General features: G+C 45.8%; 2 protein-coding genes across 13 annotated transcripts in view; one reads left to right on the forward strand and one right to left on the reverse strand.

Annotated features, from left to right (window-relative positions):
• The window catches only part of LOC127004596 (F-box/LRR-repeat protein 7-like), a 63,788-nt gene extending 62,187 nt beyond the window's left edge, over positions 1–1,601 (forward strand). For all 8 annotated transcript variants that reach the window (XM_050872493.1, XM_050872485.1, XM_050872486.1 and 5 more), the window contains one exon: positions 335–1,601. In XM_050872493.1, the coding sequence (XP_050728450.1) occupies positions 335–470 (136 nt within the window). In that variant the 3' untranslated portion in view covers positions 471–1,601. The remainder of the gene's footprint in view (positions 1–334) is intronic.
• Positions 1,602–7,844: 6,243 nt separating this feature from the next.
• Positions 7,845–13,906, reverse strand: part of LOC127004599 (longitudinals lacking protein-like) — a 69,232-nt gene continuing 63,170 nt past the window's right edge. The window contains exons 5-6 of one of the 5 annotated variants that reach the window (XM_050872511.1): positions 9,073–9,476; positions 8,502–8,648 (exon numbers count right to left, since the gene is read on the reverse strand). In XM_050872511.1, the coding sequence (XP_050728468.1) occupies positions 9,081–9,476 (396 nt within the window). In that variant the 3' untranslated portion in view covers positions 8,502–8,648; positions 9,073–9,080. Of the gene's footprint in view, positions 8,649–9,072; positions 9,477–11,651; positions 11,773–11,830; positions 12,351–12,766; positions 13,583–13,906 lie in introns of those variants that run through there. The other 4 variants (XM_050872518.1, XM_050872505.1, XM_050872516.1 and 1 more) reach the window with 4 other exon arrangements.

Consider the following 13,906-nt stretch of genomic DNA (forward strand, 5'->3'; position numbering starts at 1 on the left):
TTTTTCAGAAACACCAAAGCTTTCTTAATGTTTGCAGCAGTGGTGGTAGTGCAACGCGTTGCATTGGCCTAGCGCAAATATAGATGGAATGGCCAGGCTTTCTCTATACTTTCCTTGGCTTATTTCAGTTTGAATCAACTCCCTTTCTACCTACTTCCATAAAGGACAGTATCAAAGAGGGCATATCTACTTTCTTGAACAGTATAACTCTGACCTTTTTTAGTGGGAAGATTAAAGGATTCATTCCTTTCCCCAGTTGTATTTACCTTAGGCTCACTCCTACAAGAGGAACTGAGAAGTTCAGTCCCTCCACTAACCCCTCCACTTTCAACAGGGACGGCAAGTACTACGAAATCGTCAAGGCCAACTACGAGCGAGCAGACCGCACGACGGTAGTTCGCACGGCCACCAACTGCTGCGTCTCCATCGTCTACCTACTCTCCCACTACAAGGACCTCATCTTCAACTAGCGGGGCCCCGGCCAGGCGTGCGAGGCGACAGAAGGGCTCCCGAAGGTCCCCAAGCCTGACAAACTCGATAAGGCTCTCAAGGCGGACGAGACGATTCAGATACACATTTATGGTCTGTTCAAGTAACTTGACGAATAAGCTCCCTCCCATTTCATCCATGAACGTCACTGTTGGGAAGCTTTGTTACCGGGCGTTAAGTAAACTCCCTCGTCCTTCGCCCATCGTAGTTTGGCGAACCAGGTTCTTCTCCCTTCACTTTTCCCATACCATCCCTCAGAGGCTTAGCCTACCGTTGGATACGAGAATACTTTGCCCACCCACCTCCCCCTAAAGAGGCTTATAATGAACTGGCACTAGCACGTCACCAGTCAAATGAATCTCCCCCACCGTCTTGCAGACGTATATGGCTGATGAAAAGAAAATATTATTTGTCGAGTAGAGGCCAGTAGATGATAAGGAAGGAGATTTTGTCAAGCTAAACTAATTACGCTCATCGCTTGTACAAAACGTAAAACCGCCTCGATAAATAGTAGTAGTCCCACGGTTTCATTTCAATTAAGCAAGGTGACTCACGCCGTGACGGAGGCACGAGCACTACTGAAAATGTATACTTAGCTGACTGTTCACGTGGCCATGACGGCAGGAAGAAAGGATGGGAGTGATGAAGGAGGCGATAAAAAGGAGAGATTTATGAAGGAATGGAGAAATGGAGAAAATAATGGAGCAAACGCGAATAAATACATTTGGAGAGATGATAAATATACTTGGAGAAGTTGTAATGGAGGAAAAATAAAAAAAATAAAACAAGGACAGGGAGAGAATAGTGATGAAAAAGATAGGGATGAAAATTTGAAGCACAGGAAGGTTGGTTGTGGAAATTTGCCTTTGTGTTATAGTCTTCCAGATCACGTGCCTTACTCTCATAAACCACACCTGTTCATGCATACATACAGACATACATACATACATACACTTACACGTTCCATTCTTCCTTGAATATACGTCAGCTTTCCCCTTTATTGTTCCTCGGACACACACACACACACACACACACACACACACATCGCCCCTAGCCGTGTTGTTACTTTCTTGTTACGTTGCAAAATGAATATTAAAACAATGATAATCTGGCTCCCGATCTTATTTCCCTTGTTTCTGCTGTTGTTGATGTTGTTGTTATTGCTGTTGTTGTTCGTGGTGGTGGTGATGGTGATAGTGGTGGAGGAGGAGGAGGAGGAGGAGGAGGAAGAAGAAAAGGCATACGAGCATGAGCAAGATGACAAGAAGACGAAGGACAAGAACGAGGAGAACGAAGGAAGTGAAAAACGACGAATCTTCATTTAGCAAATCGGAGAGGCTACAATTGTATAAACAGCCTACATTGGTTTATAAAACAAAAAAAAGTTCGTGACACCGCCTATACCTACGGTAGTTGTAATCAAATCCACATTTCACTACTGTATCTCTGGGGAAAACTTAAAATTGTAAATCGAAACTCACTGTCAGTGTAAGACAAAAACAATCTGAGTTGCTTCCAAGGGATGGGATCTCTTGATGTAGGGGGTGGCCTCTTGCATGTCATTAAGGTGGAGGGTTGGCAACATCAAACATTGTAGGGACGGCATTCCATACCAGCTTGTTCGTATCAGAATTCATGAACTGGTTGTCCTTGAAGTGTAAAGCACATAGCACTGCTTTTATGAGACTCAATTGCTCTCCCCAGAAGATGAGCACCTCGCGAATGTTGGACCTATAAGTTAACAACACTCATTAACCACTGTGGTCTGCAGATAAAACTTCGCAATGAAATAGTATAAGCAATAAAAGAATAGCCTGATTCCCTACAACCAAGCTCAGTAACTACTGTAGTGTCTACATACAGCATGATGAATGAAATAGCCAAACCGATAAAGAAAGAATAGCTAAATCATCTTTCAGATGATTTCATCAGTGAGAATTCAATCATTTTGTAAAATGTGATTGAAAATATGACTCACCTTTATTTGTCCTTTAGAAATCGAAATGATAAATTCAGACCTCCTCCTCCGAGAATTGCTGGAATTTATAGCAGCACAAAACTGAGTGCACGAAAAAATTGTTTACATTCACCGGCTTAAATTACGCGCCCGCCACTTGATGGGCAGAATAACTGCCGCCAAAATTACGAAAAAATCCCGGAGATTGGTGCTGATGCTTTGTCAACAAGAATGTTGTGGCTAACCTTGCTAACCTGACCGACGTCACGGAAACTAACATTCAACACCATCATGTGATGCGTAACCTTCAGTGCAGAACAAAAATAATAATAAAATATGAACAATTCAACTCGCACTTACTTTTCGTCGTCTTCTTGGTGGTGGTGGTGGCGATGATGATGACGACGACCCGCAACACACACAACACACAGGAAGCTCGTGAGGAGAACCCTGAATGCCCTCACACACACACACACACACACACACACACACACACACACAGCTGCCCCTATCTCTATACATAAATGCACATATCATCATAGGCTACTCAAATCATCAATATAGAGCAATCACATATACATAAAAGTAAAATAAAACACACACGTGATAAATTACTGTACCTATATACATAAAAGAGTTCAGTCATCTCTTGTTATTCTTCTGTCTTTTGATTTTCCTGTTACCTGCAAAAAATATGCGAGAGAGAGAGAGAGAGAGGGGGAGACTATCACCCTCCATTATTACCTTATCCTCGTTATTTTTCTTTTTCTTGGTTTTCCTGTTAAATTAAAAAAAAAGACTATGAAGGGAAAACTAGCCTATCACCATATTCTCATCATCCATAAACATTATCCTCCATCACCACCAGCATATACCACCATCATCACATCCTCACCATTCACACATTCTTCCACTCCACCATCAACACTACCACTAACATACTAACATCACCAAATTCTCAACATTCATACACAACATTCATCCCCAACATACCAACATCATATTCTCATCATTCATACACAACATTCATCCCCAACATGCCAACATCATATTATCACCATTCATACACAACATACAGCCCCAACATACCAAAATCACCATATTCTCACCATTCATACACAACATTCAGCCCCAACATATCATCACCATATTCTCATCATTCACACAACATTAAGCCATCATCACATTCGCTTGGTGGTGTGTGTGAGGGCTTAACACAGACCCCACGCTTCATCCTGTGGTGTGTGTGAAGCGGGCGGGGGTGCTAGCCTACTAACCGTGAATCTATTTATATTGTCCTTTTCTTCCTCTTGTTCCTCTTCTTTCTCTTGTTCCTGTCTTCCTGAATAATTCGTCATCTTGGTTTATTCACTTCTTTCCACTTCTCAAAGTTTATATATTTTTTTCCATACTGATTCTTTTTTTCTTTTCTTTTTCTTTTTTTCCAATCGTACTTCACCTGCTAGGCCGTGAACCTATTTATTGTCCTCTTTTTTCTTTTCCTCTTGCTCCTCTTCTTTCTCTTGTTCCTATCTTCCTCAACTCGTTCTCTTGGTTCACTTTTTTTCCACTTCTCACTATGCATATATATATATATATATATATATATATATATATATATATATATATATATATATATATATATATATATATATATATATATATTCCATATCTATTAATTCTCCTCATTTTCTTTTAGTTTTTTCATATTCATCTTTCCAATCACGCTTCACCGCACACATCACTTTTATATAATTCTTACTTCATCTTCATTTCTTACGTTTTCGACACATACACTGGAATTTATCTATCGACACATCCACTTCCATTTATCCACCAACACCTCGATCATTTTCACACGCATTTTCTTTATTTCCAGTTATAATGCCCATCTATTTTCCCCTTTCCCTTGGCAATTTCATCTTTTCTTCGCCTTTTTCACTGGGTAATCGTTCATACCTTTCCTTGGTTCAGTGTTTTCAGCTTTTCTTTTTACCAAAGTCCTTCGAGTTGCCCTGAGTTGCACTTCTATTACCGACAAAAATCGGAATTCACTAAGCGTCGTCACTGACTATTGACACTTTTTAAGGCTGATCAAATTTCACGCGAACTATATACACACAACCATAGTGCCTACTGCGCTACATAAACCATCAACCACACCAGCAACTCCCCGCCTGCCAAATGAAAGAGGAGGGGGGCCATAACTAATTAACTATGACAGCAAAGACAAGCAGAGGCAGCAAAAGGGTGTGTGGAAGTGAGAAATCACCTCTGACCTTTCAAAAATAACGAATACGAAACGGCAATGGTGGAGGGGAGGAAGTGTTGAGTGCAACAGTGGTGAGGGGGGGGGGATGCAGCCAGGTGTTACATAACTATTATTTTTTTCTCTTGTTTCTTAAGAAATGAGGAAATGAAGTAGTACTATATGAATGGCAAGATAACAGTTTCATTTCAAATTTATCTGGGATTCTTTAGTATCAAACCATAAAATTAAGAAAAAAAAAATAAAGATGATAATTTAATGATATTAGGCTACATACATTATTGTATTTGAAAAATGGAAACTTAGTAATAGATGAATACTATAAAAAAAAATATAGCTGGTGTTACATAATTTTCTAAGGGGTGTCTGGGTATGTCTTCATGGTACACGGCGTGACAAAGGTGGGAGGGGCAAAATTATAAAAAAAACGTTAAATAATTTTTTAATGGGCCCTTAGATATGGCATTTGGTAGGCCTACGTCACCCCGATGGAGACTGGACGTGCTTTGATGATACTGAAAGTGTCTATGTCCGTGTCAGAGTGAGTGAGAGTGGGTGGAGGTGACAAGCAGAAGGTGGAGACAGCCATAGCCCGTAGTCCCCCTCGCCTTTCTTTCGGTATGCGGGGAGTTTCTAGTGGTGTAGTGTATAGGGCAGTAGGCACTATGATAAACTATGTAGTATAGCTGACCTGAAATTTGCTCAGTAGCCACCTAAGAACAGTACCTCTCTGACCTGTAGGTGGCTGTACGAGGAACACTCCCGCCATGTTTACCTGTGACTGTTGTTGTTTGAAATGAGGTGAAAACAGCAGGCAAACAGCAGCGCCACTAGCGGATTGTCCTACTCACCACATTGTACTTGCTGATTTCTGACCCTAAACTATCTCACCGACACAAATAACGATGTGCAATTAATACTTACTGTCAGAACCGTTAATTATTGGTGTTTTTGCGTGTGGAAATGATAAATTAATGCTCCTAATGTGCTAAAACTGTTCGGTTATCGTTTTTCTTTTATTATTTTAGCACACCTGTATGCGGTTTCATTAGGAAGTTACAGGAGGCCACGCCCCTTCGTTTTGATTATTTGTTTTATTTATTTATGCATTTATTTAGCTATTTTGTTTAGATAGTTATATTGTTGCTGTTGTTGTTTTGCACTTTTGATTGGCCAAGTGGCAGCCAATCACAACGCTGGAAACCAAAGTAGTTTGATTCAACCTTTGCCCCAGGACGCGTTATCTCTGGTGTAATGCTCATAGTTTCCTAACAATATCTGGAATACCCCGAAGCAATACCTATGTTCTCTTAGCAACATAACCATCCCTTTATGACATTCCTCGGGTTATATTTTCGGCTGTTTCTTAGGGCCGCTTTCACAGTCATTTTGTTTGTTTTGATCGTTACCAATGACGGGGATCGCCGCTATAGTGTTTCCACGTAAAACTGGCTGATGGGGTAGTGGCGGCCGCGGGGTTAGCCTAGCCCCGCACCTTACCACACACACTCAACACCTCTCGCTTCCTCTGCAGCCGACACTACCACATAGGCCAGTTTCACGTGGAAAATTATAGCGTTAATCGCCGCCATTGGTAACGATCAAAACAAACAAAGTGACTGTGAAAGCGGCCCTTACCCATGTTCGCGTTGCACTAGTGACTTCAAAGACAGCCTCCCGCCGCGGGTGTCGCCGCTCAGCACACGCCTACAGGGAGCGGCGGCGCGGTGCTTCTTTACAATTTAAGAACTAGATTATGGAAGGGGGGGTTGAATATTAAGAAAATGTGTAATAATAAAAGGATTATATGCCAATATTAGTAATAGAAATTAATATTTAGAAATGACTGTTGGCCATAATATAGATAATATAGAGGACATGGTGGTGTCAGCTCCAAGCAGGGAAATTCTATTATATATATTTAGTGTAGCTCTCTCCCCTCCATTATCACCCTCATTCCCACTATATAGTATAGTTTAATAATATTATTATAGTATAAGATCTGTACTGCTATACAGAGCAGAGGCGTGGGCTCTGACACACTAACACAGAAGCTATTTTTAGAGGAGGTACTACACGATGATGTAGAGGCATGTGTCTGACAGGGACAGAGAGGCACTTACTGTGTGTCAGGCATCGAGGTGCCACTGCCTGCTGCTCACAGACAACCAGCAGACCAAAGACCTGGAGGAGAGGTGTGGAGGAGGACAAGGCTGCTCTGTGCTGATGAGGAGAAAGCACCTGATACAAACAGCTGGAGGACAGTTATTAAATGTCTAACTTCATAATGATGAGAAAATTAACAAAAAATAATGATGAGGAGAAGGAGGGACAAAATTATCTGTTGGCATAACAAAGTTGGATGCACATTTTTCAGTTAAACTACAGATCATTTTCATCCCTGGGCTCAGTTTTCCAGGACAGTCTTTTCTCTGATATGAATGCTGAGTGGACAAGCGATCCTGGCTTGATGGCTCAGTACTATGCACCTGCTATTATTTCCTGGTGTGTAGATGAAGTATAATGGAGTGCCTTGTTCCACCTAGTTCCAGAGTATGTGGCTACCAGTCTACACACTAAAATTAAAGTAGGCTAATAAAAGAAGAATCACACTGCAGAACCTCAATCCTCTGACTGAATACCGTTGAATAGTTACAAATCATTCCCAAAGTTTAGCCCCTCAAAATGATAGAAAATCGACACACATTTGAATAATAAAACCCAACTTATCATTAACCAGTGGCCAAAGAAAGCTGTTTATCTAAGAGGGATCAACATCTGAAAATGGCAAAATAAAAAGGGTGGAGAGATAGGAGAATGTGATGATTTACAAACCTTGGGAGTCTTTTCTTGGGAGTTTCTCTTTATGTTGTCATTGTTTTCTTCTGTCATTTTTGTTGCTGCTCTTTGACTTTGTGACTTGCTGTGTGTGTGTGTGTGTGTGTGTGTGTGTGTGTGTAGTTGTGGCATTAGTTAAATTCCTGTGTCCTGACTTACCTGACCTGCCATCAAGCTTCTCAATCTAGCAGGTGTGGAGTCCCACATCACACCTGTCCACCTCTATTTTCTTTCAAGTAAATATAAATGAACATAATCTAAGGATGAGGGTAAGTAAGGACATTCTTTTGTATGCTTCAGAAATAGCTTTATTAAAAAATTCACAATGCCTACAAAAGGATGTTATCATAATCGCTGCTTTCCAAATACCTGAGCACTCAAGATTGAACATGAAGTAATTATCCTTTGATACAACGAAATAGCAAAAGCAGATCAGAATCGTACTTCAGTAATGGAATATGATGGAATGGAGTGAAGTGACAATGTGGTGTTGTGGGCATGAAGGAGCCACACAGTGGGTCCAGAATACCTCAGTTGGCGCCGAGTGAAGGACGCATCAGAAACCTACTTGGCATCCTTAGTAGCAGCGGCAGCAGTGGTGATGGTGACAGTGGTGGGAGCGCCATTGGGGGATGAGGGAGGGACAAGGCGTGGGAGGGAGGGACGGGTGAAGCGGTTGCGGGGGTTAGGTGGAAGGGGAGCTCTGGTGGAGGGGGAGGTGTGGTCTGCATCCATGTTGGAGGAGGGAAGGGAGTGAGTGTTGGATCTGGGACTGAGAGGAAGTGACAGCAGACCCCGGGAGGACATTGGGGGCAGCGCCGTGGGCCTGAGGGTGAGGCTGGCATGGGTGGGGAGGCAGGGTAGCAGGGGCCGCGCCGCAGCCTGCGAGGGAGTGTCGGAGACGCCTGGGTGGAGGTTTCTGATGTGCCTGTTGAGGTTGCCTGCCTGGTTGGCCTGGTAGGAGCAGTAGGGGCAGCCGTGGCGCCGCTCCCCCGTGTGCGTCAGGATGTGCCGCCGCAGCAGGAACTTCTGGTTGGTGCCGTGGAACACCTTGCCACACACGCCACAGACGCTGCCGCCTCCCACACACTCCTCCTGCGACGGAACCAACATCATGAGCACATACATGAACGCCTGCAAAGGTGGCTGCCTGTTGGGCCTCAGTGCATGGCTGGCATGCAGAGTCATGACTATATACTTTGAAGGAAAAAACTTACCACGAGCCAAAGGCGGCTGTCTATTTCGGCTTTCTGATTCAGATCGAATAAGAGTAAAGCAAGAAGGTGATACAAGTTTGAGGAAGAAGCCTTGAGGGAAACAGTCTCGGTCCAAAGAATAAGGAATCACAGAAGACTTTCCAAGGAAAAGCCAGAACCATCACCCCCACCACCACCATGCCCCCTCCATTCCCAGCCTGCCCCATACATTGCCAACAAAGTCAGCGCCACTACAGGCAACCTCCTGGAGAGGCTGCTGCCAAGCAGAGCCAAAGCCTCAGAACCAAGGTCTCAGAACCTACGCAGCGGCTCAGCTCCTCGGCTCCTCGATGGGTGGCGCATTGTCGGGGTGACGCTGACGGACATGCCTGATCAGGTTCTCCCGGACATTAGCACGGTAGGGGCAGTATGGGCAGGGGAATGGCCGCTCTCCTGTGTGAGTGATCAGGTGACGCTCAAGGTGGTAGCGTCTCTTGGCTCCAGCAAACAGCTTGCCGCACACTGGGCAGCTGAGGGCGGCACTAAGGTCCTCATCCTTCAATGCCCGCCTCCTCCTCCTCCTCGGTGGACCACGCTCTGTCACCCCGTTGTTGTTGATGCCTGCAGCAGCGGCGGCAGCAGTGGCAGGTGACAGCAGGAGAGAGGTGTGGGGACCTGTCCGTGGCCATCTACCTTGTCTGTGTACGTGGTCAGAGGCATCAGTGGTCTGCAAGGAATGGGAACTTGGGTCAACCAAAGACACGATTAAGGGTTGCAAGGAGAGGACAGGAGAGTCATTACACTTAGGAGACACACCAATCTACTGACCTTAAGAGACCCAATGAATGCCAGGAAGCAGCAGCATGCCCACACCCGTGACTATCATGAGTCAGGTGAGGGACACCACCACCACCACTACCACCACCACACTTTCAGGCCCAAGGGCCCCCCACCAGCTGTGACTTGTGAACATGGAGAAACCACAATGACTATCAACACTACAGATAGCTGATCGAAGGCATGACTTGACCAAATAACGACAGCAAAAACAACTCAAGAGGATGATGCATCTCGCCAGAAGTTTGGTAGTCTATTTGTGGCCAACAAGCTCCATAAAGCCTGAGGTATCCCAGGTACAAGCAGGAATCAAGACACCTACAAAATACATCTAACTGAACACTGAGAACCAGACACATCATTTTGTATTCCCATCTTTTGGTTTTGTGTGTAACTAAATAAGTGTTTAGTTCCATATTTTATTGGTAAAAATACTAAGAGTTGCATTGTAACATTTCAAAAGACATCAACAGTGCTCATGGCCAGATCTAAGTCTAGTATCAATAACTGCTATGCTTAAATAATACTGTTCAAATTATCTTTGTGATACACTCAGTGACTTTTAACTCAATTCTAAACTGACTGAAGAGTTAAAGCACTTCTAGAAACACAGACTTGCAGGGAGGCGGCTGGCCCGACACACACGGGGCCACGGCCGCCTCCCACAATGGCATTAAAGGGAGAAAATTGCAGCTGCATACAAGATTGCTTACCAAAGACACACTCATCACAAGTATTGTACGTATTTCAGATATCATTGTCTTTTTGCCCACCCTCTTTATACACAAGTCACCACAAAACAGAAGTGTTGTGTCACATAGATTTGGTCACAGCCTCCAAGCTCCAGCCTTTTTGGTTTTCATCTCAGCTCACAATGTACTAATGTAACAGGGGCATGAGTAAGAAAGGAAAGTGCTTAGTTGAGGGCAGAGATAAAGGAGTGAAGTGTAAGTAGAGCAATGAAGAGTGAGGAATTAGACTGTTAATGTGAGATACAAAATAGAAAACAGAATGAAAAGAGAAGGGTGAAGTGAAATTAAAAGTGAGATAACATTTTATCAAGTGAGGAGGAAAGAAGTAATGGCAGATATAAATTGATATATGATTCATGAGACTCCTTTCCTCCACTCTCTTCCACATAAATGCTTCCTCGCTCTCAACATTTCTGCTATTTCCAGTTTCTCATCACTCCCCTTTCATGGCTAAGTGATGTCAGTAGCTTTGTCCATGTATTTTATGTTTTCACTTTTGGGGGATTGCTGTCTGGTATTAACTACATGGATTCACCACTGCCGGATGCCTCCCAGCCCCACCCACTGCCTTCTCACAACAACCTCATGTCTGGCAGACAGGCAACCTCCCACCGCAGGAAGAGATGACGGCTTGAATGACCGGCCTGCCTACCCACCCTCAAGACCCAACTAACTACATGGATTCATAGGACAAGAATTTCAACTCCCAATTTTCTGGCTCTGTAATCACACCCTACAGCCCCCACTGTACATACTTTGCTTGGGTGATTGCCATGAACTAGAATTTGTGTTCCACAGTATTGGGTCTGAAATAAAACTGATCACCATGTCAAGTTGATTTTTCAGGAGTACAGGTGAAAAGCTGCATTCACCGGGCTTATTAGGCCAAAGTTTGTATTTAGCTTTTTTGTGTAATAAAAATTACATATATGGAAATTTGACTAAACATTAAGAATAACACCGCCGAGGGTTTAATAGGAACAAGTGCATAGTAAAATTAAACATTGGCTATTCACCATTGTCGGTTAATGCTGTTTGTGTCCTCGAGGGAGCTACAACAGACTGGGTGGACAACTAATACTTGACGGCAGTAAAAAAAAAAAAAGACCTAAGACAGCCTGGATGACGAGACCACCGCAGCGTTTCGTGGTGCCCAGGAGGCCGCCGCCCAGTCCGCCGGCCGTCAGTTCAGGAGGAGGAAGAGGAAGTGGGGGGCGCGTGGTCGAAGTGGAGTCGGCGAATGTGAAGTTTGAGGTTGTCGACGCGGTTGGATCCGTGCGGGCAGTAGGGGCAGCGGTACGGGCGCTGGCCGGAGTGGGTGAGCATGTGGCGCTCCAGGTTCTGCTTGCGGTTCACGCCAGAGATGAACCTACCGCAGACGGGGCACTGAACCCCAGCCGAGTCGTCCCCCCGCGGCAGGGACACGCTCCGCCCCTGCAATGTAGGAAACCCAGCGTGAGAGGCTGGACACACGTGCTTGGCTTTAGGCTAGTCACTAATTACTGCTACAGGGGGGGAGCAGCTGGACAGGTGTGTGTGGGGAGGGGTCAGGGGACATGCTATGACACTGGAGTCTTTGAGTGTTTCGCGTGGTGGCTGCAATGAGGCGCTGAGTGATTTACTTTTTATCGGCGCATTAAACATCACGACGGCTTTGGTGGCAAGTCCCTTGTTGGAATGGAGGCCGAGGTGGTGGGGAGCGGAGGCGGCAACGCGTCCTTGTCGAAGGGAGGGCGCGGCGCCTGAAGGAGGTCGCGGTGGACGGTGAACAAGTGTGTTTTGAGGTTGCCGTTTCGGTTGGTGCGGTGAGGGCAGTGCGGACACTGGTACGGCTTCTCCCCAGTGTGGGTAAGCATGTGGCGCTCGAGATCCTGCCTCCTGTTACGCCCATGGAAACTCCGCCCGCAAACTCCGCAGAGGAGCTGCTCGGAGGGCGGGAAGGAGCACGCCGAGGAGCCCCGCGCCGTCAACATGGCCGCCGCCGCCACCAGCCCCGCCTCATGAATCCGCGCCTGCAACACGAAATACGTGGCCTCAGTTCCTCGTTACTTCCTCATTAGCATAAGGTAAACAACATAGGCAAACAACACACAGGTGGACACCGCGTGGAAGCAGCACCCGACCCTCGCCTCTTGGGTGTTATTTTAAGGGCGGACCGACACCCCGACCAACAGACAGACAAACAACCCTTCTGTGACTCCTCCAGACAATGGTTACATTTCCCCCTCCCCCCCTAATACTACTTTTGCAGACGTTCTAACGCTCTAAGACCCCTTAACCCAGCCTCTTCCTCGTAAAATGAATAACACAGGTATTGGTTAAATATTTATTCAGATTTATTATACGTATTCACATTCATCATAATGTAAAATGAAACACTGTAAAGTAAATTACCAACACACACACACACACACACACACACACACATTGAGGGGAGGCTATATACTGCAGGTCCCTGACGTATAGTAACAAACTCTTCGCTTGGTAACATTTAATCAAAGCCTTTATAGTTCATGTAACACTTGCACAACATTCGGCAAACACACAACACCTCAGCTCAGCGGGTACTTAGAAGTAATTTGGGAATATCCATAAAAATACAATTCAGTATCCTCTTTGAACTGTCAGTGTGTGTGTGTGTGTGTGTGTGTGTGTGTGTGTGTGTACAAGCCACAGGAGGGAATATAAACGTGTAATAATATATTTACTCTTTCACACTAAGGACACAGCGATGACTCGGCAGCCCCGCGGCGGCCGGTGCCAATGGGGCGCCACAGACAGGTGAGGGCGGCGGCGACGAGGGATGCTGTTGGGGCGTCTTGCCCTCAGCACGTCGAGACTTAAAGCTTCCGTCCATGATTAAATAGATATTTTAAATGTGTGAGTGGGGAGGGGGAGGATTTGCTTGGGAGGTTGTTCCCGAACGCCCGGAGTGCCTGGGAGGCCCCGGGGGGTTGTCTGGCAGAGATGGAGGGAGGAAAGGATGGCTGGCGTCGCCCGGCACGACCTCGAAGTCAGCGGGGACGTGCTGTCCCGGGTGGAGCTTCCTGATGTGTTGCTTGAGCTTGTCCTTGATGGTGGCGGCGTGGGGGCAGTACGGGCAGCGGAAGGGCTTCACGGCCAGGTGCATGGCCATATGACGCTTGAGGTGCCAGTGGCGGGAGAAGCAGCGGCCGCACGAGGGGCACTGGAAAGATAAACTGCTTCCCGCGTCCTCCGCCACCATCACTGCCGACGCCACCGCCTGCAACGACAGAGAATACGTCGAGTCGTCACTAGCGGGACTCAAGCACACCACAGCAAGTCGTCAAGTAGACGAGAATTACAAGAGCATACATGTGCCAGCTAGAACAGAGCGGGTCAGTGGGACAACCGGTGCCATGCGCCTCACGGCCATATGGCTTGCTCACCGCCTCGCCGCGCGTTACCACCTGGAGTAAAGCAGCGAAAGCAACCACCCTGCCAAGCGACCATGGCGGAGGTATTGGGTTTAACCATCGCTCCACACAGACAAACAGACACAGCAACACCGCCTCGCAGCACGGCGTGAGTGGTAGCAATGGTGGAG

The sequence above is a fragment of the Eriocheir sinensis genome, chromosome 28 (genome assembly GCF_024679095.1).
Source record: "Eriocheir sinensis breed Jianghai 21 chromosome 28, ASM2467909v1, whole genome shotgun sequence".
NCBI classification, from domain to species: domain Eukaryota; kingdom Metazoa; phylum Arthropoda; class Malacostraca; order Decapoda; family Varunidae; genus Eriocheir; species Eriocheir sinensis.